The sequence below is a fragment of the Misgurnus anguillicaudatus genome, chromosome 19 (assembly GCF_027580225.2).
Source record: "Misgurnus anguillicaudatus chromosome 19, ASM2758022v2, whole genome shotgun sequence".
NCBI lineage: Eukaryota > Metazoa > Chordata > Actinopteri > Cypriniformes > Cobitidae > Misgurnus > Misgurnus anguillicaudatus.
The window spans coordinates 45,384,127-45,410,174 of record NC_073355.2 but is presented as its reverse complement, the minus strand read 5'-3'; the positions used below and the strand labels follow the sequence as shown (position 1 = coordinate 45,410,174).

The following is a 26,048-nucleotide window of genomic DNA, read 5'->3' as shown; positions in this document are numbered from 1 at the left end:
TGGCAGCGTATTTTTGTAGGCTACACTTTTGTGTAGTTAATAAAGACTCTTTTTAAACATATTTAAATGAAGACTTTTTTTAAAGACATATTTAAATGAAGGCAATTATCCGAAACCGCATCCCAGCTAACATACAGCGGCTAATGGTTCATAATCGTTAAATCACTCTAACCAAAATGTCTTTCAACAGAATAATAAACAATATACAATAGCAACTGCAAATGTATTATTTTCAGTAAACAGAATAAATATACAAATCCATTTACATTTATCAGATGCATTTAACCAACGTGACTTTCAGTTTACACTTTTTTTTCTGTACCCATGCAAAAGTTATCTATAATTTTTTTTACCATAATTTGCAGTAAAACCACAGTAAAAATAAAATCAACCATGGTTTATTAATAAATAATAAATAATCATGCTCTTACAACAGCATATAGAAGTGCATTTTAGTAACCACAAACTTTACCATGATTTAAAATAATATGGTTACCACAGTTTCACTCCAGCATTACTATAATGTTACTGTAGTAGAACCATGGTTACAAAACCTTGGTTTGAAATAAGATATGCAGTTTTACCATAATAAAACCAATGCATGTTTCAAGGTTACAAAAAATCCCTTAATCAGTCTGAGGTAACAGTGACTCACTGAGGAGAATGTTCTGGAAACAAAACAATATTAATTTCACAATAGCTCTAAGTTAATACAAGTCATGTGTTTAAAGTCCTGTTCAGTTAAAAGACAATTATTATTATTATAGGGTAAGTTGGCAGAATTTCAACCCACTTTGTGTTGTTACAATGTCTGTAATTTGAAAATGAACCATTTGGATGATGCAAAACATCATTTTGGCAAAGAATTGTGGATAAAAAAATGGGAATAAATCAGCACAATTAACTCAAGAATAAAGAGGAAACATTTTCTGTTCAAATGTTAGCATCTATTGTATTTGTAACAATATAAAGTGGGTTAAAAATCGGCAAACTTGCGCTTTGGGGCAGTAATTACAATATTATATTTGGCAATTTTGTATGTCCATCTATTGTTGCCATCGTCTTAAGCCTCTGTGAGTGTTGGCATCATCTGAAGTCTTCACAAATGAAGCTGGATCCAAAAAGGAGCTTCCGTAACCTCTAGTAATTTTAGGATGTGTATCCTGATGGGGAAAAAAACAGGAAAGGAAAATTAGAAGGATGAGGATTACTGTGGTTCATATTATTTCAAGCAAAAGCTTATGTGCACTTCTTATTTCATCACTGGAGAACAAGGTCATAAGATGTGTATGTGAATGCTTGGCTTAGAAAAGGTGTTTTTCTTAATTAAGACTGTTAGAGTTTAGGAGTAAACTCTTAACTGTTTTTGTTAAAAAACAGTTTAACTGTTTTTGTTAAAGTGCAACTATGGTCTGATTCACTTTTTTGCATTTCCTTTGGTGTGTAAGTGTGTATTAGTAAATGTTAACGATATGCTAAAGGTATAAACCCCAAAGTAAACGATGACACAAGTTATTGCCTCCAATGTAAATATCTTTTATTGGACTACAAACACACGGATTGTAGGCAACAGTTTACTTCCTGGGATTAGTGATGTAGCCAAGACCGACATTATCATAATTCTTCCCACTTTGGCCTGTAAGTTAACTCCTGTTAGCATTGCGAGCAATTTTTTTTAAACATGGTAAGGAGCGTCACAATGTACAGATTAGCTGGTCAATTAGCTTTTTAAATCAATGAGTTCTGTACAAAATCAATGCGTTTGAGGAAGGAGGGAAATCTAAACCTACAAAAATGTACGGTATGTGGAAAATATATTTTTTTTACTAGAAACCACGCAAACACATTGTATTATACCAAATACACAAGATAACGTTGTTTTTTAGCAATGAAATGGGTGCATTTTAAATAAATAAACCACAACCTTAAACCTTTGAACAGCAATGTATTAGTTTGAGGTTCTACTTACTAGTCATAGGATTCATAGCACCTTAGAGATGTTTTCTGACAGGTCTGCTTCAACTATGCTGCATAGCCATCAGCATGGACAAACCTACAAACATAACATTTAATTCGTCACAAAGCAAACAATAGTATGCAGTGCGAGATTCATTAAATGGAAACAACCAAGAGCAGATGTAAAACACTGAAAAGAAAATAATAGTATACAAAAGATGATTTCCTGCAAAAATAGATGATTTATTAATTTATTGATTTATTGGTCTGTCTGTCTGTCCAATGTTATCTCAACTAACTTACCATCTACAACGAAGTGGTTGGCCACCCGCATGACTCTCTTCCAGTCAACCGCGACATCGACATCCCACTTAGTAGGTACTGCCGAAGGGCAGCATGAAATAACTACTGGTCCATGTTGGTCCTTTATACGAATGACTAAAAAAAAAAGATATCTTCACTCACCATATGCTGCTACAATGTTAACACATAGATACAATGATGAAAGACTAAATCAAATTAAATAAACTTTATTTATATTGCACATTTTTAATGTGACATGCACAGACAATGAAAGGGATTAAAACAAAGATGACATGACGAAACAATAAACATAAATAAGATAAACAGATAGAGATTAAAATACACCCCTACTGGAAAATCCAGCTAAAACCAGCATAAGCTTTAAGGTGGCAGTAGCTGGTTTAAGCTTGTCCTCCCAGCCTGGCAAAGCTGGTGGGTCAGCTGTCTTCCAGCCTGACCAGCTTAAACCAGCAAAAAACAGCTACCAGCTTATGCTGGTTTTAGCTGGATTTTCAGTAGGGAAACCAAACACTTGAAATTACGAAATGTAGTGGAGTAAAAATTATGATAATATACTTTAGAATGTATGTTTTCCAAAGTAAAACACTGATTAAAAAGGAATACTTAAACATTTAGTTTTATGTAGAAAGTAAAATACTTAAGTAATGTCCACCTCTGGTATCAACAAGGATTGTGGTTTAGCCTACATGTCACACGAATCTAGTCAGGGCCAATACACCATCAAATAAATGTTAGTTTAAACACTCGAAGTTTTCAGGTAACCGGACACACTGCATTTCATTGTAAGCCTAACCAGCCAGCTAGTCTATCTAACTACTACATGATGATATGAAATACTGTATATTATGTCTTAGCGACCTTGTTGTTTATGCATAAAGACGCCTGTATATCTGCATTAAAAACCTTTGAACGAACATTTCCGTCACTTACCTTAGCCTCCATATGTTCGCCGGTGTTCTTATATGACGCATTTCTTCACTATTTTTAAACTCCGGTTGTCGCGCATGCGTAGAACAGATCAGGTAGGGTCGTAAACTGTCGTAAAACAAGTTGAGCTTCTGCGCATGCGCACAATTATGCGCATGCGCAAAACAGATTGGACAGGCGGCACGGATCGGGTACTGACGCTGGCTGCGTCCGAAAACTCTAAATTGCTGCCTTCTGAGGCAGCTTTCCAAGGCAGCAAGGCATCAAGGCATGTCCGAATTCAATGTTTGGTTTACTTCCTGTCTCCTGAGATACCTATGCGTGGACGTACATTAAGAATGTGATTGGTCGAGTCCGGCCGAGTTCGAAAAAATAAAATGGCGGCCAAGGACGCGACTGGACCACCAATTTAGTGTAAATAAAGGTAGATTTTCACTTTTTACACATTTTAATTGCATTTCTAGCGAGAAACTAGTATTGTAGTTTTCAAATATGTGATTAGTTATCACAAAGGCGCTCTCTGTTTAAATTTCAAACACGCTGCCTTTGAAGTGTGTCCGAAAGTCTTTCTCTGAGCTACCTTCATGCCTCCGAAGTCATTTCCTTATGAGGCAGCGAGGCAACGAGTCACTGCCTTGAGTTTTCGGACGCAGCAACTGACGTTACAATCTTCATCTTCTTCTTTTGGTTTAATGGCGGGTTACGAACCAACTTTAAAGGTGCATACCGCCACCTGCTGTGATGGAGTGTGAAAATAATGATCTGCCTCTTCTATATCCTGTTATATAACACACTATTCTTAATAAATCTCAAACTGCATTTGACTTCCTAATTTTGGATCTTCATTTAATAAGTTGGCTATAGTAAAATCATTGCATGCTATTGCTTGTAAATCTTCCTTTAAAATACGACTCAAAATGATAGTGGCGAAGAAGTCATCTGCCATCTTGTGCTCATTAGTGGTTGTAGTATATCGAGTGGAACAAATAAAGAGGCTGTGCAGAACGACTTAAACACGTCTTTACTCTCTTACTTAACAGACTCACACTACAGGTGCTGGAAAAGCTCAATAAGGTTTTTCTCACAAACTTAACATAACAACGGCCTTTACAATAATGATCCACAAGGTGGCAGTCTCAGCCTATCAATACACAATCTATTACATTCCTCCCCTTTTAGTTTTAAACAAGAACATTTTCTTTCTGTAGTTTAGAATAATTAGCAAACTTAATAACAAACTTTGCCTTTCAATCTCACAACCAAAATAAATCACTTGCCCCAATTAATTCTAAACTATAGCAAAATATTAACTCTTATTTTCAACAAAAGCAAAATGTCTCTTGGCAGCTTATGTGCACTGCAGATTTACATTTACCTACAAAAGTTCTGCCAGTTATAGATCCAATCTTTTAGGTGGTACACGGACCCTCTCTGGGTACCGCCGTTTCTCAGGAGAGCTTTTATTTACTGTGGGAGAGGACTCTTCAACAACTTGTTCAGTGGGTTTATTGAGAACAGGAGGTGGTATTTGCGTCACAGGTGCACTGGGCAAAACAGTTGGACAAACACAGTCCATAGTTACTGGCGGCTCATTTTCGACCACTGGTGAGGGCAAGCTTTGTGGAAGTGTCACCACATTCCCTCGCCACGGCAACATGTGATCAACATGCACTGTGCGCTGCCTCTGACCATCTTGTACCACATATGTGACAGCTCCCAGTCTTTTTAGTACTTTTGCCTGATTCCATTTTTCCACTCCTTCCCTGAAATTTCGGACGCGGACCGCTTCCCCTTCCTGAAAGAAGCGAAGAGATGAGCCACCACAGTCATGATGAAGTTTCTGAGTGGCTTGTTTTTCTTCAATCCGTCTGGCAAGCTTGGGCCTTAGCAAACTGAAACGGGTTCGTATTTGGCGTTTCAGAAATAACTCAGCTGGTGTCCGTCCCGTCACTGTGTGGGGTGTACTGCGGTACATGAGCAGGAAATTTGCAAGTCTATGACTGAGTGACAAGGAACCCTTTTTCTCCACTTCCAACACATCTTTTGTAAGTGCACGTTTCAAAATCTGCACTGACCTCTCTGCAGCTCCATTCGATGCAGGATGATATGCAGGAACCGCAGTGTGTTTGATACCGTTTCTCTCTAGAAACTGTGTAAACTCCCTCGACACCAGCTGTGGACCATTATCTGATACCAGCTCTTCTGGCAGTCCATATGCAGAGAACAGGCTTCGGAGCACTTCAATGGTGTTGTGAGAGGTGGTAGAAGACATAGGAAAAACTTCTAACCACTTTGAATGACTATCGATGACCACCAGAAAATACTGCTTGTCCTTTTCAGCAAAATCAATATGAATTCTCTGCCACACTCTTTCTGGCCATCTCCAGTGGTGCAGCGGTGCAACTGCTGGCATTTTCTGAACAGCTTGACAGATAGAGCAACTTTTCACAAGCTCTTCAATTTCCCCATCGCAGCCAGGCCACCACATGTAACTGCGAGCGAGAGCTTTCATGCGGCATATACCTGGGTGCACATGATGCAGGTCTTCCAGCAAGCGCTGTCGATAGCCTGGGGGTATGATGACTCGCTGGCCCCAAAGAACGCAACCTTGTTCCACTGACAACTCCTGCCTGCGTATGAAATAAGGCCGCAGTGCTTCCGCCTGAACATGACTTGGCCATCCATTCATTGTGTAGCTCCACACTTTGTTCAGTGTAGGATCTTTTAAAGTGGCTCTCTCTATGTCCCTTGCATCCACTGGTAGTTCTTCCACATGTGAGAAGTAGAAAATACCTCCCTCTTCTCCTGTGTTGTCGAATGAGGCACTGGGTAGGCGAGACAAAGCATCAGCATTGGCATGATCAGCTGATCTTCTGTACTCAATATCATAACTGTGTGACACTGCCACACAAGACGCATGTTTTAACCGCTCAATATATATCTTTTATGATTTTATGTATATTTGAGTTTTAACTAGGTTTTACATGTAGTCTTAGCCATTTTATTCCATTTTATCTCTTACTTTTAATTTGTGTGTATGTCTTTTATTTTGATATGGTTTACCTGTCATGTGAGTGATCACATGACAGGAAACAGGAAGTAACCCTATAAAAGGAAGTAGCATAGAGCACATGGGGAGCATATGCTAAAGCTAATTCACTGCTGGATTGAGGAGTTTCTTTCATTGTGGACTTACCCTTCCAGACATCTTTTGTGGATTACACTATCATTGGATTGTATATACACTGGAGAACACTTTGCACATTTGGACTTTTAACACGCTTGAACTTTTAGATTGTTTTAGGTTTGGTTTTCTTGTATTCCTTTCTTTTAACAGTCTTAAGTTTTAATGTGTTGTTTTAAGTTCATTGTGATCTTGTAAATACACTTATTTAATTTCATTTCACTTGTTTGTCATCCTTTTAACATTGTTTTAACCTCACACAGTAAGATCTGACCCCTTTTAACTATTTGTAACTCGGCTGATAGGGCTGATCGTTACATAGTGGTGGCCCGTACGGGGATCTTTTAAGATTGTAAACACTGTGTTGAGAATTGTTAAAAGATGATGAATAACTCTGTAAATGCTGCTTCTTTTAAAACATCTGCTGGTTTTAATGATGAACAGGTTTTACACAAATGTGAATGTAAATTGTTGCGTGCTGAAGTTTCATATCTTAAAAGTATTGTTTTAAAACTGGAGAAGGATTTTAAAGACTCTGTTGAAAGTAATCTTAACCGTGAAGTGTGTTTTAGAGAGGCTGTGGATTTTAAATTTTGTAAGCTGGAGGAATCTGTGAAGGATGCCGTGGCTACACTGGAAAGAGAGGTGGTTGATTGTTTTAAACGGCGAGACAAGAAATGGGCAAAGCTACTGGAACAAAAGAAGCATCCAGAAGCCGCTGTCTCCCCACCTTCATCAACTGCCTGCCCAGCACCACCCACGATCTCCCCTGGTATTCCTCCTGACATCACCTTGAACACTTCACGAATCTTCAACAGAGTCACTGACCGAGAACTCTGTGCCACTACATCAGCAGGGCCAGATTTCCACTACATCTTCTCCATTCTCCCCTTCTCCAGAGACACATTCAGCAGCATGCAGGTTGATGACGTCATGCTCCAGGAACTGACCATCTCTCCACCCACATCCCAGAACAACAACATCAGCGTGAGGAGCCACCAGGGCCTGCTGTATCGTCAGATCCAGAAGGACAACGACCAGGGCAGGATACAGATCATTATCCCTCAGGCCCTGGTCCAACGGACGATACAGCACCTCCATTCAAGGACTGAGGAGAAACATCACTGTCGACTAAAGACTCTCCTCAGGATCCTGGAGGTGGCCTGGTGGCCTACCATCCGCAAAGACGTCTGGACCTTTGTAAAGAACTGCCAAGGGTGTGGTGTGGAAAACGAGGAGTATGCCGTCATCGGCCTCAAACCAGATTCACAGCCTCAACATCAATGTTCATCACCAGCTACAGCTACTTCTCACCATCAGACCACGAAGCCGGAAAGGAGGAAATACCCGGGAGAGCGGCGTGCCAGAAGAGCTGGGTGCTTCAGGACCCCGGGAGGAGCGGCGCCATCTACCCAGGGATGCCCAGTCTGGTATTGGATCCCACCTCTCTTACGTATTTCCACAGACTCCCCCGGCAAGCCAGCGCCGACGCGGGAGGGCCCAGCAGGCACCAATCCCCCACAAAGACACTCCAATGCACACGCACAAGAGGAGACCCACAAGACGGACAACGGCCGACAGCACCCCGAAAGGACCAGCCCCCCCCCCGAGGCGGCAAGCCAAGGGGGGGGACCACGCGACACCGCCACACAAGACGCATGTTTTAACCGCTCAATATATATCTTTTATGATTTTATGTATATTTGAGTTTTAACTAGGTTTTACATGTAGTCTTAGCCATTTTATTCCATTTTATCTCTTACTTTTAATTTGTGTGTATGTCTTTTATTTTGATATGGTTTACCTGTCATGTGAGTGATCACATGACAGGAAACAGGAAGTAACCCTATAAAAGGAAGTAGCATAGAGCACATGGGTAGCATATGCTAAAGCCAATTCACTGCTGGATTGAGGAGTTTCTTTCATTGTGGACTTACCCTTCCAGACATCTTTTGTGGATTACACTATCATTGGATTGTATATACACTGGAGAACACTTTGCACATTTGGACTTTTAACACGCTTGAACTTTTAGATTGTTTTAGGTTTGGTTTTCTTGTATTCCTTTCTTTTAACAGTCTTAAGTTTTAATGTGTTGTTTTAAGTTCATTGTGATCTTGTAAATACACTTATTTAATTTCATTTCACTTGTTTGTCATCCTTTTAACATTGTTTTAACCTCACACAGTAAGATCTGACCCCTTTTAACTATTTGTAACTCGGCTGATAGGGCTGATCGTTACAACTGTATGCCATAAGAATGAGAGCCCAGCGTTGCATCCTTAATGCTGCTAAAGTTGGAACTGCTGACTTTGGTCCCAAAATAGTTAACAGCGGTTTGTGATCTGTAATGAGTGTGAATTTCCTCCCATATAGGTATTTATGGAATTTCTTAACTCCAAAAATTATGGCAAGTGCCTCCTTTTCAATTTGGGCATATTTTCTTTCAGCCTCAGTTAATGTCCTTGATGCAAAAGCCACAGGCCGTTCCTCTCCATTTTTCATGACATGAGAAATCACTGCCCCTACTCCATAGGGTGACGCATCACACGCAATCCGAAGTGGCAAACGTGTGTCGTAATGCACCAACACATTATTTTTCTGTAATAGCTGCTTTGCATCTTCAAATGCCTTAGCACACTCAGAAGTCCATACCCACTTTGCCTCTTTTCTCAGCAGGGTGTGTAGAGGGTGGAGAATGGTGGAGGAGTTCGGCAGGAAACGACTGTAATAGTTAAGAAGACCTAAGAAAGACTTCAGCTCAGTGACATTTTTTGGCTCCGGCGCTTTGTTTATGGCTGCTATCTTTTCATTTGTGGGGTGCAGACCATCCTGGTCGATGCGATGTCCAAGGTACTCCACACTGCTCTGAAAAAACTGACATTTAGACAGTTTCACTCAGACACCATGTTTTTCCAAACGTGTAAGCACTTCATTCAGTCTTTTTAAATGCATCTCTTCAGATGAAGCCGTGATGAGAATATCATCCAAAAAACAAGTCACATGATCCAGGCCTAGTAAAATCTGGTCCATAACAGACTGAAAAATTGCAGGTGCACTGGAAACACCATAGCTGAGGCGATGAAAAGTATACAGGCCCTTATGAGTGTTAACTGTCAGGAATTTCTCTGACTCTTCGTCTAACATCAGCTGCTGGTAGGCATGAGAGAGGTCAAGCTTGCTGAACAATGTTCCTCCTGCTAAAGTAGCAAACAAATCTTCGGTGTTAGGTAGTGGGTATGTCTGCTCTTCCATACACCGATTAATACTGACCTTGTAGTCGCCACAAACCCTGATTGTTTTATCTGCCTTTGGTACAGTGACAATCGGAGAGGCCCACTCACTTTTCTCCGTCTTTGAAATCACTTTCATTTTTTCCAACCTGTCCAGCTCCTTTTCGACTGCTTCCTTCAATGCATAAGGAACTGGGCGAGCTTTGCAAAAGATTGGTGTGGTGCCTGGTTTTATACGGATTTTGGCTTTAAAACCCTCTATGCAGCCCGGGTTCTCAGAGAACACTGCCTGGTGGCGTTGTAACACCTCGTTCACTCCTAGGGTTCCGTCTGCCTGTGTAAGCACCCTGTGTACAGTGAAAATCTGTTTCCAGTTCAGGTGTAAATCCTTTAACCAGTTCCTACCAATCAGAGCTGGTCTACTTCCTTTTACAATGACCAGAGGAAGGGTGACTTGCTGTGTTTCATACTGCACTGGAATCATTATGTATCCTCGAACAGCGATACTTTGGCCTGAATAAGATTTTAGCTTTAACTTGGGGGCTGGTTTTAAACTGAAATGGTTTAGATTTGTCTGGTAGAAATCCTCAGATACCACTGACACAGCGGACCCTGTATCCAATAGCATTGTTGTTCTTTTATCATCCAGTGCGACATCTACTGTGTACCCCTTTTCATAGCGTGAGGTGGAGTATATTGCATACAATCCAAAAAGTTCAGCCTCTTCGTCCCCTCTGGATGTATTTACTTCAGCTTCTACATACTGAGTTTGAGAAATGGCCTTTCCCTTTCTACATGCACGGGCTATGTGTCCAATTTTGGAGCAGGTATGACACTTTTCATTTTTAAATTTGCAGTCACGTGCTAAGTGTTTCCCCCCACATCGGTAGCATGTCTGTTGTGGTCCAAAGTAATTTTTTTACTCCTTTCTGTCCTTTGCTTTGTGTTTTATTATCATTTTGTCGTCTAAACTGTCCTTTCCTCCCCTTATCAGAAAAGCTTGCACTAGACAGGGCATTTACCTGCTGAGGCTCGCTGTGCCCAGAAAATTCCATCGATTTCTTTGACGCCAGTTCCATTGCTACTGCAATCTCACAAGCCTTCGGGAAGGTCAGATCCTTTTCAGACAGCAACCTGCGTTGCACGGTATCCGAGCGTAATCCACTCACAAAACGATCTCTCAGTGCATCATCCAGGTACTGTCCGAAAACACAGGTAGCTGCTAACTGCCTCAAAGCCACCACATAATCAGAGACAGTTTCACTCTCTTTCTGGTTACGCTTCTGAAATCGAAACCGTTCCGCGATCACAATCGGTGCCGGCTTGTAATGCGAGCTCAGCGCTCTCACCAGATCAGCATACCCCATAGTACTCGGCACCGTCGGAGACACCAGATTTTTCAGCAGCTTATAAGCATCAGCTCCAATCACCGAGAGAAACACGCACACCTTCTTTTCATCTTTGATTTCATTTGCCAACATCCACTGTTCCAAACGCTCCAGATATGACTCAAAATCCTCCTTCGCGTCATTGTATTCATCCACACGACCGACTGGCACAGCCATGCTGATTTCCAATGTTAACTGCTAATACAACACGTGCCTGGTTCCTTCGGAAAAAAAAAACTTTTTTTTTTTATTCCTTTACTACGACCAGTGTACGTGACTCTTACAGTTCATTGACGCAGTGGTATTCGTTTAATATCCTCGTCGCCATTTGTAGTGTATCGGGTGGAAACAATAAAGAGGCTGTGTGCAGAACGACTTAAACACGTCTTTACTTTCTTTCTTAACAGACTCACACTACAGGTGCTGCAAAGGCTCAATAAGGTTTTTCTCACAAACTTAACATAACAACGGCCTTTACAATAATGATCCACAAGGTGGCAGTCTCAGCCTATCAATACACAATCTATTACAGTGGTAACGACATGCAATGCACAAATGACTAAAACGAGTTATTGTTTTTAAAGCCAGTTTCATTGAAAGCATGGTTTACCGACAATGCATTAATGATCTTATCATTTTAATAATATATTAATAAATCTATGTCCAAAGTTAAGAATATGAACGCAAAACACTAAATGACAAACAAAGTGGTGTTTTTCCAGACAGGGGTTTTCTTAAACCAAGATTAAGCTTAATTAGGAAAAAATAAACAAACATACCTTACTAAAAACATTACTTGTGTGCATTTTAAGGCAAAACAAAGAGCACTGATGTATTTTAAGATATGTCAATGCATTTTTTTTTAGTTTGTACAGCTCTTACATTTATTTTAGTCTAGGACTAGTCTAATCCCTGTCCGGGAAACCGCCCCTAAATTGCTCCCAATACAATTTTGCTGTGTTCTCTACTGTACATTGATTGTACTGATTATAATCCAAAGGTCAGACGGGCCAAGTAATTCCCACGTCATCCATTATAAAGGGAGTTTTATTGTGCAGTGTAGCCAATTTCTATACAATTTAGTCCAAGTTTGAAAAACCTTTTGTTTCCATGTCACTCAGAAAGTCAGTGTGATGTCTTAAATTAGTAAGCAAGCAAAAACCATTCAAACGTTTTAGCCTTTAAAATGAATTACCTATAAAAATGCAATTAAGCATTTTAATGTAGTTTATTAATCAACATTAATTATCATAATTATCGAGGGCATAATCAAAAATAAAATGTTTTATTCTTGCAGCCCCCTGTAGTGAGTAGCCTATCTGTTTCATATCTGCTTGGAGTTTGAAAGACTCTTCTGATGCTTTTCTATTAAGTTTATTTACATATTTGACATTGAAGTAGTCTAAAGGTAAGTCTTGATTACTTTCATTTTGTGATACTTGAATTAGGTTACTGCATCTCTTTAAGGTTATTTGTAACTGTATTGGAAATTATGTTGAAGTAGTTCTCCCAACCCTGTTCATACTTACACACAAATATAATAACAAAATTACAGAAATCAAAGTATAATCAGTTCAATGTAAGAAGTTATTATGATTACTAATAGAAGTGTACTCTTTGTCCTGTTATTTTCCTTACCTTGCCACTCAGTCCTTTAGGTTAGGGTAGTTGAAACTATTTCTAATTTCAGCAAAAGCTCCAGAGTTAAATCAACACTGCTTAGATCCACACCCAAGGTCAGAAAATACACAGAAAAAAAGCATCAAAAGTTTATTACATTTGCATACTTGTTCTAGTATCTGCTGCAGAGTAGTTCTAGTTACTATGACAAAGAAACAGTCTGAGCGTGACTAATCCATTGGAAGCCTCAGATTGATCTATGACACATACTTTCTGATATTGAAACTTTGTCTGAGGCAATGCGTGCCAAAAAGTAAAAAAAAAAAGCTTAAAAGGTTTGTAGTAGAGAGCCTCCTTCAGACAAAATAAGATTATTAATTAAATTCAAAAAGCATGTTTTAAAGCCTAACTGCTCTATACAATGACATTGATGTTCTCCCATTAGGCCATACATATAGAGTTCCATCTGTTGTTCATATGCTAAATTGGTTGTAATTATATAGTGTGGTATTGCTATACTGTATTATTAAGGATATGTGTATGACACTAGTGAAAAACAAATTTTATAAGGCATTTATAAACTAGCTGAATTAGCTTTAAGTGCAATCAGATCATGATGGCAGGTAGTTCAAAGACTTCATACGTAGAACATCATAATGTGTGTGTGTGTGTGTGTGTGTTCACAAATGATGCAGATGTACCATCTGCTTGAGCATACATTCCATTTACGTTCATAATCTTGCTATTAACCAATTGTTATTAACATAAACTTAATTAAATTACCTGTGGTTAAGTAGTGTTTAAAGAAATTTTTCTTGCAATATTAATCATCCTCTACTGTTTATAAGAATTGTGTGACACTACTGTGTCATCATTTAACACCTCTATTTTTAAGAATAAAATTCTTTCCATAGGCAGGTACTAAAAGAACAAGACATTAGACACAAAGTAAATAGAAATTGGGACTATTGCCTAATTCACAAAGCTAACAAAATTATTTATAACAAAATTAAATGATACTATAATTATTATATGTAGTCCAAGCTGTAAACTATTTATGATCATTATTCACTGTTAATTACTTTTAAAAATATATATTTAGGATAAAATACTTCAATTTACAATCCTATCTATCTGTCGGTTCTGTGTATTTAGGTCAGATTCGCCACACCACTAGATGGTGGTAAAACTCCATGTCCATGATTTCTAACGCGTTAACACGTGATTTACGTGTTAACACGCACTTACGCGTTAACACGTAGTGCGTGTTAACACGTATTTTTTAACACGTTTTTGCCCTGTTGGCCTTCCATAGTATGCAGGGTTTCGTTTGACTCAAACCGCATTAACTCACATAAACTTCCTAATCAATATTTATTTCGAAAAAATAATTCTAAAACATAAAAATATATATAAATATGTTAAGCTAATAAACGAAAATCATTAAACTATGTTTTTATTTTCAATATTCAATAATCAAATACATTATTTTATTCAGGCAGCCATTTAGACAGCCTTCTTTAGCAGAGGTCCTATAACGGTCGCATCAGGTTGATGTTTAACGTCTGATCTCAGATCAGTGATTCGCTTTCGCGCAAACGTAAACATTACAGTTTGGTTCGCTTAGACTGATCCAAGACCAATCTTTTACATCATTTTAAAAATGGCTGCCTCCATCGGACGTTTTTTAAAACCTTGGACATCGAGGTAAATATTTTACGTTACTTGTTTTTCTCCTTAATTTCCAATCTAGAATCTAAATAATTTATTCACAACTGTGCTACTTAATTGTTGTTTTATTCAGTTTTACATTTTTTATAGGTGTTCTTTACAATAGCAAATGTGTTTACATCTGTTACCTAAATTTGCATTGACATCACGTTGTGTTGTTTTCTTATATCATTCTGATAACTCTTTTCAGTCTGTGTTTTGTGCGGTGGAGTCGGTATAATCCATATTATATGGATCCTGATCCCAGTAAAGATGCTCACGCTGATCCAGAATCAGATCTCAGTCCTGAACAGAAAGAGTTGAGAGAACTTAAAACAGTGAGACCAATAAAAGCTGCAGGGTCAAGCGCCACGAGCTCTCCTTTCAATGACCCTGTGATCAGGTAAACACCTTCAGTTTAACAAACAACAATAAATATCATCATTTATAATCTCTGTATAGATCATCTAACACGTGTGAATTATCTTTACTCCTCAACAGTAAGTTCATCAACATGATGATGGAAGATGGCAATAAAATCCTTGCTAGAGGAATCATGAACCAGGTCTGAATGAAACCACAGCGCACAAGACATCTACATAAAGTCTGATATGTTTTACAGCTTGATATAATTCTGCTTTTTGTATCGGTTTAGACACTGGAGACCATAAAGAGGAGACAGGTGGAGAAATACCACAAATCTCCATCTAATAGAGAAGACATTGAATGTAATCCATACGCCATCTTCCATCAGGCCCTAGAAAACTGCAAACCCATCATTGGTCTGGCCAGCATTCAGAAAGGAGGAAAGTTTTACCAGGTAAATATTCATGTTTTAACATTTGACCTTCACAAAGTTATGTCTGTAAAACACACACTCTCATATACAATTTAGCATACATGTATTTAAACTGTAATAGTTTACCCAAAAATTGTCTTTACTTAGTCTTGTATCATTTCAAAGTAAAAATGTTGTGGCTTGTATCTTCCTTAAAACAAATATGAATGCATAGTCATCAACATTTAACACAATACAATCAAATCTTGATACTCACATTCATGTGTTTATCTCCCAGGTGCCCGTTCCTCTCACAGATAATCGAAGGCGTTTTCTGGCCATGAAGTGGATGATCGCAGAATGCAGAGATCACAAACATCGTCGCACACACATGTATGAAAAACTCTCACAGGAGCTGCTGGCTGCCTTTGCTAACGAAGGAAACGTAGTGAAGCGAAAACACGACCTTCACAAGATGGCCGAAGCCAACCGGGCATACGCTCACTACCGCTGGTGGTAAAGAGACGGACAAACTAAACTCTCACAACAAAACACAAAAATGGGACCTTCTTGTTTCTGACTGGCTGCATCAAGAGTTTTGATGGACACTGATCCAAACAGAAGTCAATGGAAGTAACTGTGTTGTCTTGAATCATACGTGCAGATTGTCTTTGTATAAAAAAATAAAAATAAGATGTATACAGTCTCAGAATTCTTTAGGTGTCAAAAAAGTGATCTATTGACATTAAAATAATTAAACGGTCAACAAATCAAAGACACTTTTATTTGTAATCGTTTGTGATAACATTTACAGTCCAGTCAGAAAGAGAGTGGTAAAAAAATGCCGGCTAAAGGGATAGTAAAATTCATAATTTACTCACTCTCATGTTGTTACAAACCTGTATAAATGTCTTTGTTTTCCTGAACACAAGGAAGATATTTGAGAAATGTTTTTAATTAAACCGATCAGAGGCCCTATTGACTTTTATAGTAGTATTCTTTCCTACTACGAAATTCAATAGTGCCCTGATCGGTTTGGGTACAAACATTCCTCGAAATATCTTTCCTTTATGTTATTCAAAACAAAGACATTTATACAGGTTCGTAACAATATGAGAGGAAGTAAATGACAGAATTTTCATTTCACCTTTCCTTTAAAAGAAATAACCAAATCGACAAACCAAAATAGTAATTCACTCACGCTCAAATATTTTTACATCCATATGATTTTCTATAATCAAACACAAAGGGTGTAATTTATAGCAGAATAAGCTCCTTACATAATGAAAGTGAACAATCACACATTTTTAAGGCAAGGTTTGCAGTAAAATTGAACCTAAATGTCACAAAAAGCTATACTTCATGAAATTTCAAATATGAAGGTGCAACCTATATTGACCCCTTAATTTCTGTCTATTTGGGGGTCTCAATTCACTTTGATGATATGGAAACATAAAAAAACATTACCCAGCAAGCAAAAAACGAGAGTGAAATGATGGCTAACTACAGACCCAACATAGTCAGACTATGATAACCCACTTCTACCCTAAATAACCTTGAATTTGGTTACATGCTGTTTATGTCAAAATAAGTTTGAGAAGTACTATAAGCAAAGTCAAAAGGTGTTTGCTCTCATTGCTTTTACATGTTGTAAACATATACGCATCGTATATTCTTGGGTTATGGTAGACGTCCATAAACTTTTACTAACAGCCCAAATCTTGCCTTGTTTTAGCCAAAATTGCTTGCTGGGTAAGTTCCACAGAATTAAGTCATATGAGTGACATGAAGGCGAGTAAAGCCTTGTTTATACTCGACGCAGCTCCACATCCAAAAATGACAAGCCTTGAGACAATTCTGGCTGAGCAAGCAAGCCTGTCGTTACATATCGCTTTGATCGATCCATGCATATACTATTTATCTGCAGGGTTTTTTTTCCCAGACAGGTATTAAACTATAACTTGCACAGACACATCTTAAAATACATCAGTGCCTTTGGTTTAGTAAGGTTTTTAATGTTAGAAATGTTTGTTAAAACTAGTTATATTTCATAATTAAACTAAAACTTAAGCTAAAATCTGTCCGGTAAACCACCCCTTATTAAAGTGTGGAAACATTGCCATTTAAAACATTCTTTTACATATAATTCAGAATTATTGGCTTATATTTGTATTGAATGTACCACCGGATGAGGGGTAAAATACAAACCTTGAGATTTTGGCATCATTTGTTTAGTAAAGATGTTAATGAAATGATAATGTTTAATAACGACATATTTAAGAGATCGTTGCTTTATTGATGTTCTCATATTTATACATCAAGCTTTGATGCTACAAGCCCAAAGGTTGTTCTAGTGAACGACTTTTATCCTTTACTTTGTATTGGTTTGGCCACGCGCGGTGCGGCGCAAAGCACGAGAATAAACAAAGCTTAAAGGGGACATTTCACAGACTTTTTTAAAATGTAAAATAAAATACTCAGTGTCTCCCGAGTACATATATGAAGTTTTAGCTCAAAATACCATATAGATCAATTATTATAGCATGTTAAAATTGCCACTTTGTAAGTGTAAGAAAAAATGTGCCATTTTGGTTGTGTCATTTTAAATGCAAATGAGCTGATCTCTGCACTAAATGGCAGTGCAGTGGTTGGAAAGTGCTGATTAAGGGGCGGTATTATCCCCTTCTGACATCACAGGGGAGCCAAATTTCAATGAGCTATTTTTTCACATGCTTGCAGAAAATTTACCAAAACTAAGTTACTGGGTTGATAAAAACACTGGGGACCCAATTATAACACTTAAACATGGAAAAAAGTCAGATTTTCATAATATGTTCACTTTTAATGATGAAAGATGCTTTCCTAATGTATGCTAAAACACATAAAGTTTATTTTTTTTATCTTATTTATTTTATTTTGTGACATTTCAATCCAGTCTGTCCTTATTTGATGGATGGTAATCCACTGGAAATAAACATTGTGATACTGTAATAATATGCGCACTTCTTAAATTTATTATGATGTCTTTTGCTTTGGTCCATCACTTGTGTGTTTTTAAATGTGTGTTAACATCATATAAAAAGTATAAAATATACCCGAAAGATGTACTGCATTTAAACACTAAACCACACATAGGAATCATATTGCTTCTGCTAAACTTTTCTCATCTTATCCTTTAAAAACAGCAAATATGTTTTTGGCCTGAAACATTTTCAGCAGAGATTCATGAGCTGAAATCTCATTATCACTTATTATTAAAGACCTCGATGATCACAAAAAACTTTTTTATTTCCTGAAAAAAGCTGCCTAACTTTGGCTACAAATGATTATTTTTCACAGAAAACAGATGTGGTTCAACAATCTTCAGAAAAGTGTTGCTTAACCCTAATTGAACGGCATTACAGCACACACTAATAGTTTGTTTCGGGAATGTTGGGATCTGTAACATTATTACAGACCACAGGAATGTTTACGGAGAAAGTGAGCCATCTTACTACTTACCATATCAAAACTACAGAACACCAGAAACACACCTGAACACCCTAACCTTGGTTAAATCCTCTATTGTCAACCCACATACCTAGTAACTCTCAAAGCCTTCCTTAAAACATAAAGCCTCCAGTGTTTTTCCTCCATTGGTTCCTTGAATTTTGGTGGAGGTGTCAGTCTGTCACTTCACTGTAGTAATATTTCTGAGCGGTGTCACTGAGGGTCCAGCCTCCCGCACGAAACTCCAGGATCTCCAGCAAGAGCAGTCGACCCATTGAGCTCAGATCGTCCTGCAGGAGAAACCCGTCCCTCAGAAGATAAAACAACTCATCCATGCGCTGCATATCCATCTTCTCCAGCTGATCTCCGATACGGTGTAACTGTAATACCAGACAGTCCATCTGAAATAGAGAGAGAATATACTAAACTATTTTAAACATCTCCGTTATAACATAACAAAGCTTTTTAAACTTTTTGTCACCAGAACCCCCATGACTTATAGGGGACATATCATGAAAATCTGACTTTTCAATGTTTAAGTGCTATAATTGGGTCCCCAGTGCTATCAATCTAGAAAATGTGAAAAAGATCAACCTAGTAACTTAGTTTTGGTAAACCATTGTCTGCAAACATGTGAAAAAAATAGGTCATTGAAATTTGGCTCCCCTGCGATGTCAGAAGGGGATAATACTGCCCCTTAATCTGCACTATCCAACCACTGCACTGCCATTTAGTGCAGATATCAGCTCATTTGCATTTTAAAGGACACACCCAAAACGGCTAATTTTTGCTCACACCTACAAAGTGGAAATTTTAACATGCTATAATAATTATCTATATGGTATTTGAGCTGAAACTTCACATACATACTCTGGGGACACCAAATATTTATTTGACATCTTAAAAAAAAAGTCTTGTGAAATGTCCCCTTTAAATTCTTGACAATGTTTTTTAAGTATGTTTATTAATAGTATGTTACTTTGTTATTGTTATGAAGTTATTTGGTCATTTTCTTTGATTAGTACATAACTGTATCTCAGTTCTATGATATGATATATTGTAGTGTTATATAATGGTCACTTAATTAATTAAACAAATAAAATGTACATGTTTTCTTTAGAGTTTTTATTTTAAAATTAATAATTTAAATTGTATAACTTAATTGTAATTAATTATTTTCTATCAACTCACTAACCCCCTGCTATTCCCTCACGAACCACCAGGGGTTACCAAACCCCAGTTTGGAAAACTTTCACATAGGTGACAATGTAGTGTTAATGAGATTCTATGTTCAACGTTTGCTTAAAAAAAACTATTTATTGAGAGTCAATACTGAATCGATCACATAAAAAATGATTAATGGAAAAAATTGCTGATCGCTTAAGGGATTAGTCCTTTTTCTTAAAATAAAATCCAGATAATTTATTCACCACAATGTCATCCAAAATGTAGATGTCTTTCTTTGTTCACTCGAGAAGAAATTATGTTTTGTAGTTTAAAACTGCAGTTTCAAAGGACACTAAACGATCCCAAACGAGGCATAAGGGTCTTATCTAGCGAAACGATTGTCATTTTTGACAAGAAAAAAAAATGCACTTTTAAACCACAACTTCTCTTCTTCCTCTGGCCGTGTGATGCGCCAGCGCGACCTCACGTAATTGCGTAATGACGTCAAAAGGTCACACATTACATATATTTGAAACGCACATTTGTGGACCATTTTAAACAATAAACTAACACAAAGACATTAATTAGTATCATTCCACATACAACAACATCGGAATGGTCCTCTTTCTCCACACTTGTAAACACTGGGGCGTAGTTTCGCATACGTCATCCATGACCTCTTGACGTGATGACATATTACGTGAGATCGCGCTGGCTGGTCACACAGCCAGAGGAGAACGAGAAGTGTATTTTTTATTTCTTTTTGCCAAAAATGACAATTGTTTTGCTAGATGAGACCCTTATGCCTCGGTTGAGATTGTTTAGAGTCCTTTGAAACTGCAATTTTAAACTGCATTAAAACTGTTACGTGTTGGGGTCCATTAAAGTCCATTAAAATTAGAAAAATCCTGGAATGTTTTCCTAAAAAAAACATAATTTCTTCTTGACTGAACAAAGAAAGACATCAACATTTTGGATGACATGGTGGTGAGTAAATTATCTGGATTTTTCTTTTAAGAAAATTGACTAATCCTTTAGCATAAAGCATGCAACCTCACCTCCTCCTCGTTCTTCAGAGCATCAGGCTGTGCCAATCTGAATAAACAGTCATACACAGGCTGAACCAGCGGCACCATGGGCGTGTTATTCACCTACAGCCAACAGAACCAGAAGTTAAACATAGGCCAACAACTTTACTTAAATTAACACATGTATTTATTATCTTATAGTAAACGAAAATCAGTAAATCTTTAAATTTTCATGATGCATTAATTGTAATCTACTGTAGGTGATTTGTGTAAACATGTATGGCAACCATTCATGAGATGGGGATTCACCTTGAGGTAATCAAAGATGTTGCAGATGAAGGACACAAGACAAACCCACTCCTGAGTGGATCTCCTCCTTATCTCCTCTCGGGCATTAAACTCCTGCTGAAGTCGGTTTAACAGCTGACGGCGAAACACACACTTGTTGCTCTGTTTGGCTTCTGTCTGCAATGAGATCAAGTTTACGTTTTTTAATATCAATTTACAATCATTTGTACAATCACACTGTAGCTTCATTGCAGAGCTTCTCATACACGTAGCCATATAACAGGAATGACTGGCTAGTGTTCCTGTAGCTCAACTGGGAAAGCATTTAGGCTGAAGTATAGTAAAAAAATGTGTGTACGCATGGGTCTGCCATATTTTTGAAACCTTGAATACAATGTGCACATAAGTTGCACATGCACCTATGAGAATGTGGTATGTAGCCCAGGAGATGCACTGTATTTCGTCACAATGGGCATGCGTCGAAGTTCTGTGTACAAGTCAAATAAAAAGACTGTACTTCGGTCTAACAAAAAGCATAACATAAGCCATGGGTTCAACTGCCAGGGAACAAACACACTAAACCCCGGGTATCGTCTGTTTTACGCAAGCATACAGGCACAGTCAAATGCACAGCCTTAAAAAAGCATACTTCATTAGACTCATACACATGTGCTGATATTCGATGCATGCATATTGCGACAAATTGCAATACCTCTCGTGGCCAACATACTACATACGCGAGGCTTCAAAAATCCGTCAGTGTCCTTACAGTACGCGCTTACTCTTCTGGTGACGAAAAGTGCATAGCGTGCACTGTACACGGACCCCTACATACGCGTAAAAAAAACACTACACTTCGGCCTTAACATGCCCCAAATGCTCTTTAAGCCACTTTGGATGAAAGTGTCTGTCAAATGCATAAATGTAAATGTACTTATATCCATACAGAAAACACTAATACACTAAATTACAGTAAACGAACTTACAACTAGGGCTGTGCAAAACTATTGATAAAGCTAACTATTATGATAATTTTGTTAGAGACTGAAAAAGCGTATCACCAGAAAAGAGTCCAAACGAATGTGATAAACAAAACTTCTGCTGGCACGTAGATCCAAAAATAAAACTAAGAATAAAAATGAAGGAGATCCGCACAGGAACATTGGGCCGAAAGCTCAAAATAATTCAACTATACGTCTCCGAGATCTAATGAAGATTTGATCTGGAAAACGTTTTGAACTTTTTTGTGGCTTCTAGACAACAAGTTCTTTTTAGATTTTCGTGTACGCATCTCTTTTCTTAACCTCTAGTATCTGACCATTTTATAGCAAACTCACTACTTCAGTTTTATGAATGTTTCAGTTTAATGTACGCTTTTATTTGTCATGTATTTGTGAAGCACATACCACAATAACGCAAGGGATACACACACAAATTGTATTGTATTTAAAATGTATCTCAATACACTCACCTAAAGGTTTATTACAAAAACCTGTTCAATTTCTCCTTAATGCAATGGTGTAATGGTGTGAGGGATGTTTTCTTGACACACATTAGGTCCCTTAGTGCCAATTGGGCATCGTTTAAATGCCACAGCCTACCTGATCATGTCCATCCCTTTATGACCACCATGTACCCATCCATCCTCTGATGGCTACTTCCAGCAGGATAATGCACCATGTCACAAAGCTCAAATCATTTCAAATTGGTTTCTTGACAATGAGTTCACTGTACTAAAATGGCCCCCACAGTCACCAGATCTCAACCCAATAGAGCATCTTTGGGATGTGGTGGAACGGGAGCTTCATGCCCTAGATGTGCATCCCACAAATCTCCATTAACTGCAAGATACCATCCTATCAATAAGCGCCAACATTTATAAAGAATGCTTTCAGCACCTTGTCGAATTAATGCCTCGTAGAATTAAGGCAGTTCTGAAGGCGAAAGGGGGTCAAACACAGTATTAGTATGGTGTTACTAATAATCCTTTAGGTGAGTGTATATATTGTACTGCAGGATATCAAGATATCAATTTGTATCGTGACCTATCCACTGTGATATATTATCCTTGCCAATACACAACCCTACTTACAAACCTAATATTATGATAAAATGGCAAGACAAATGCTACAGAAATTATACAAATACTTTTCAGTATACAAATACAATTGCTTTTATCTCTTCTCTAGTTTAATCGTGATGTTTTATATGTTTGTCTGTACTGTGTTTACCTGGACTATAGTGTAACAGATTCGTCCAGCCTCTCTGCTAAAGGCCTGGTCCTTCAGAGACTGCTCGACTATAACACTGGATACTTTATCCAGATCAACTGACCCTGGATCATTCAGAGCGGTTTTGAGGAGCGCCTGCGTCTCCATATCAAATGATTGGATCTTGTATTCATCTCTGGATGATGAGTTCTCCATTCTGTTTCAGATGACAGATGATGATAAATCTCTTCAGCACCTCACTTCATTTACTCTGCAGATGCCATCAAAACTTTCAAATGATGTATATGAGACCTGAAACAACAATGATGACGTAAATAACAAAAATAACACCTCTTGACAAACAAGTCTGTCAGAAATGTGCCAGTGTATAGGAGTCATGTTATAAAAATCCAAATTTGTAAAAGATTCACGATCTCAATACTATCATAAAGCAAATCTAGTCATATACACGAGAATATTACACTACATGCAAAATATTTGCCCCATTGCAAAGATACTTCAAATAAAATCAAAGTGTGTGTTTAAAATGCACTACAATGATGACGTATTTGCGGACAAAGGCATGCAACTATCATTCTGCTCTGGTAAAAACGCAAAAATATATCAATACAATACAATACAATTAATAGGACCAACACTCGCTAGTAAATACAGTAACTTGTACAAACAGTAGGCTAATTAAGTTTTTAACTGGTTACTTCAGTGAAACACATCAGATTAGAAGTATATTAAACAATACTTCACTGTAGTGTAGTAATTGGGTTAGTTTATTTAATAGAACATGCAATTTATTTCTAAAACAACTAAGCGTGAATCAACAGCTTAATGAGATCGATAAAACTTCATTTTCAAACCTCAACTGACCAGACATCAATACAAACTTTATTTTACGATAATTAACGCTTTGTGATGTGAAATAAACTAAGATAAACAAACTGGAGTATACAGAAAGACACATATTATTCATTTAGAGAAAGATAATACATCAAAACAGTAACGTTAACGTAATGTTCGATTCAAACTGCAGTAAACAACGTTAACGCACAAAACGCCTTATATTATTACAGATAGCGACATTTTTGTCGTTGAATGTTGCTTGTTAAAAGGTAAAAACGTATTTTAAAACTAGAAAAACTACAAACGTACGGTTTTTCATTCACTTTTCTCAACGCTCGGTTGTTTTCCACAGTTCCGTGTGTGATTGTACAACTTATGAATATTAATTACGTATAGTGACGTTCGATCCGTACACGTAACTGATTGGCTGTAAAGGACGACGTTGGTTGAGGCCCATGCTGATTGGACCAATTTGGTTAGCGGTGGGGGTGGGATTTAGCGATAACGACCAATCAGATAGCAGTTGTTATATTGGTGAAGTGCTTGATGCGGCGCTGCGCAGACTGAACGCCGTATGACGTCAAAGAATCGACCAGTTACCGATTTACTGAATTAAACAGTGAATTACTGTTTCTGAAGAACTACAAACAAGAGGAAAAACATGTATCTCTGGGACAGTTAAATACAATATCCTCTAGAAAGATTTTGGTGTCCTACATTTTAAAATAATCTACTAAAAACCAACTAGTACAGCTAACCAACTGCAATGATTCATATCCTTTTCAACATTTGCACACTGCAAGAAAACCAGGTGTCTCTTTTACATTCTTTGTTTTTGGTTTGTAATAGGTGTTATTGTTTTATTGTGGCTGGTTCATTTACTGTAAAATAAACGGTACATTATACTGTACAAGCATAAAAGTTCATTTTATTATTCTTATTTTTAGTACAAATAAATTATCAGCAGAAGGTTAAGTTGTGGGATATTCTAAGTACGTTTTCAATGTCTGCCTTCATGAAATCTTATCATTTGGAGCGGAGTTATACTGCAATATCTCTGAAACAAAGAACCACACAGGACATGAAACAAAAACATTTATTAAAATATTCAAACAAATATTTATACTTTTAAATTTCAAAATAAAGTCAAGTCGAACTTGCAAGTACAAGAAAATACAACAAAACACTGTTTTTACATATTTACCTGATGGTTTGAAATGGGTGGTATGACCTAAATCCTGGTAATAAGTCATTTTAATTCACAATAACGCTGTAAATCGCAGTTGCGTTTTGCTCAAAATAATGTGTTCAACATACAAAAAGTGCAGCAGTTAATATTACCTGAGAAATGTTTTGATTTACAATAAATTTTATATAACACAGCAAAAAAAAAAAAAAAACTATCACATGATCTAGATGGATTGCTTATATGTCATGCCTATCATTTAAACATAAAATGATAAAGAACAATAAAGAGTTAAGCACAAAAAATTATGTTCTGTGAAAATGGCACTGTTTTGAACAAGACTGCTTTAGTTTTTTTTTTTTTTTTTTGCTTTAGAGATACATCAACAATTGGTTTACAAATCTCAACAATGGTGACAGTAAATGGTAAGAAAGTTGCACAATTTTGTCATGTCACAATGTATGATGCATGGGAGTTATGAATAGGTTTTTTACAATCCTGGTACCCAGCATGCATTGCGGCATGAAGCTTTGTTGTTGATTGTCACCATTGTTGCGTTTCATAGGCGAATTGAAGTGTCCATAAAGACTACGGAGAATGTACTGTAAATCTACAGAATTTTAAAGGAATCAAAGGAAATGTCCGTAAACATAATAGAAAAAGTACTGGCCATTTTTTATGGATTTTTTTACAGTGTAGCAT

General features: G+C 37.5%; 2 protein-coding genes and 1 long non-coding RNA gene across 3 annotated transcripts; 1 reads left to right on the top strand and 2 right to left on the bottom strand.

Moving 5' to 3' along the window:
* Positions 1–204: 204 nt before the first annotated feature.
* LOC141351193 (uncharacterized) lies at positions 205–3,387 on the bottom strand. The gene is made up of 4 exons (XR_012359433.1): positions 3,211–3,387; positions 2,260–2,394; positions 1,970–2,053; positions 205–1,163 (listed from the first exon to the last, which is right to left on the bottom strand). It is a non-coding gene; the product is annotated as an uncharacterized lncRNA (long non-coding RNA).
* Positions 3,388–14,184: 10,797 nt separating this feature from the next.
* On the top strand, positions 14,185–15,824 carry LOC129436697 (small ribosomal subunit protein uS7m-like). Its single transcript, XM_073857764.1, has 5 exons — positions 14,185–14,339; positions 14,554–14,745; positions 14,844–14,907; positions 14,998–15,162; positions 15,419–15,824. The coding sequence occupies exons 1-5, from the start codon at positions 14,296–14,298 to the stop codon at positions 15,638–15,640; spliced, it is 687 nt and encodes a 228-aa protein (XP_073713865.1). The 5' UTR covers positions 14,185–14,295; the 3' UTR covers positions 15,641–15,824.
* Positions 15,825–18,390: 2,566 nt separating this feature from the next.
* LOC129436698 (MIF4G domain-containing protein B) lies at positions 18,391–24,622 on the bottom strand. Its single transcript, XM_055194941.2, has 5 exons — positions 24,470–24,622; positions 23,324–23,614; positions 21,114–21,269; positions 20,835–20,927; positions 18,391–19,010 (listed from the first exon to the last, which is right to left on the bottom strand). The coding sequence occupies exons 2-5, from the start codon at positions 23,516–23,518 to the stop codon at positions 18,783–18,785; spliced, it is 672 nt and encodes a 223-aa protein (XP_055050916.2). The 5' UTR covers positions 23,519–23,614; positions 24,470–24,622; the 3' UTR covers positions 18,391–18,782.
* Positions 24,623–26,048: the final 1,426 nt, after the last annotated feature.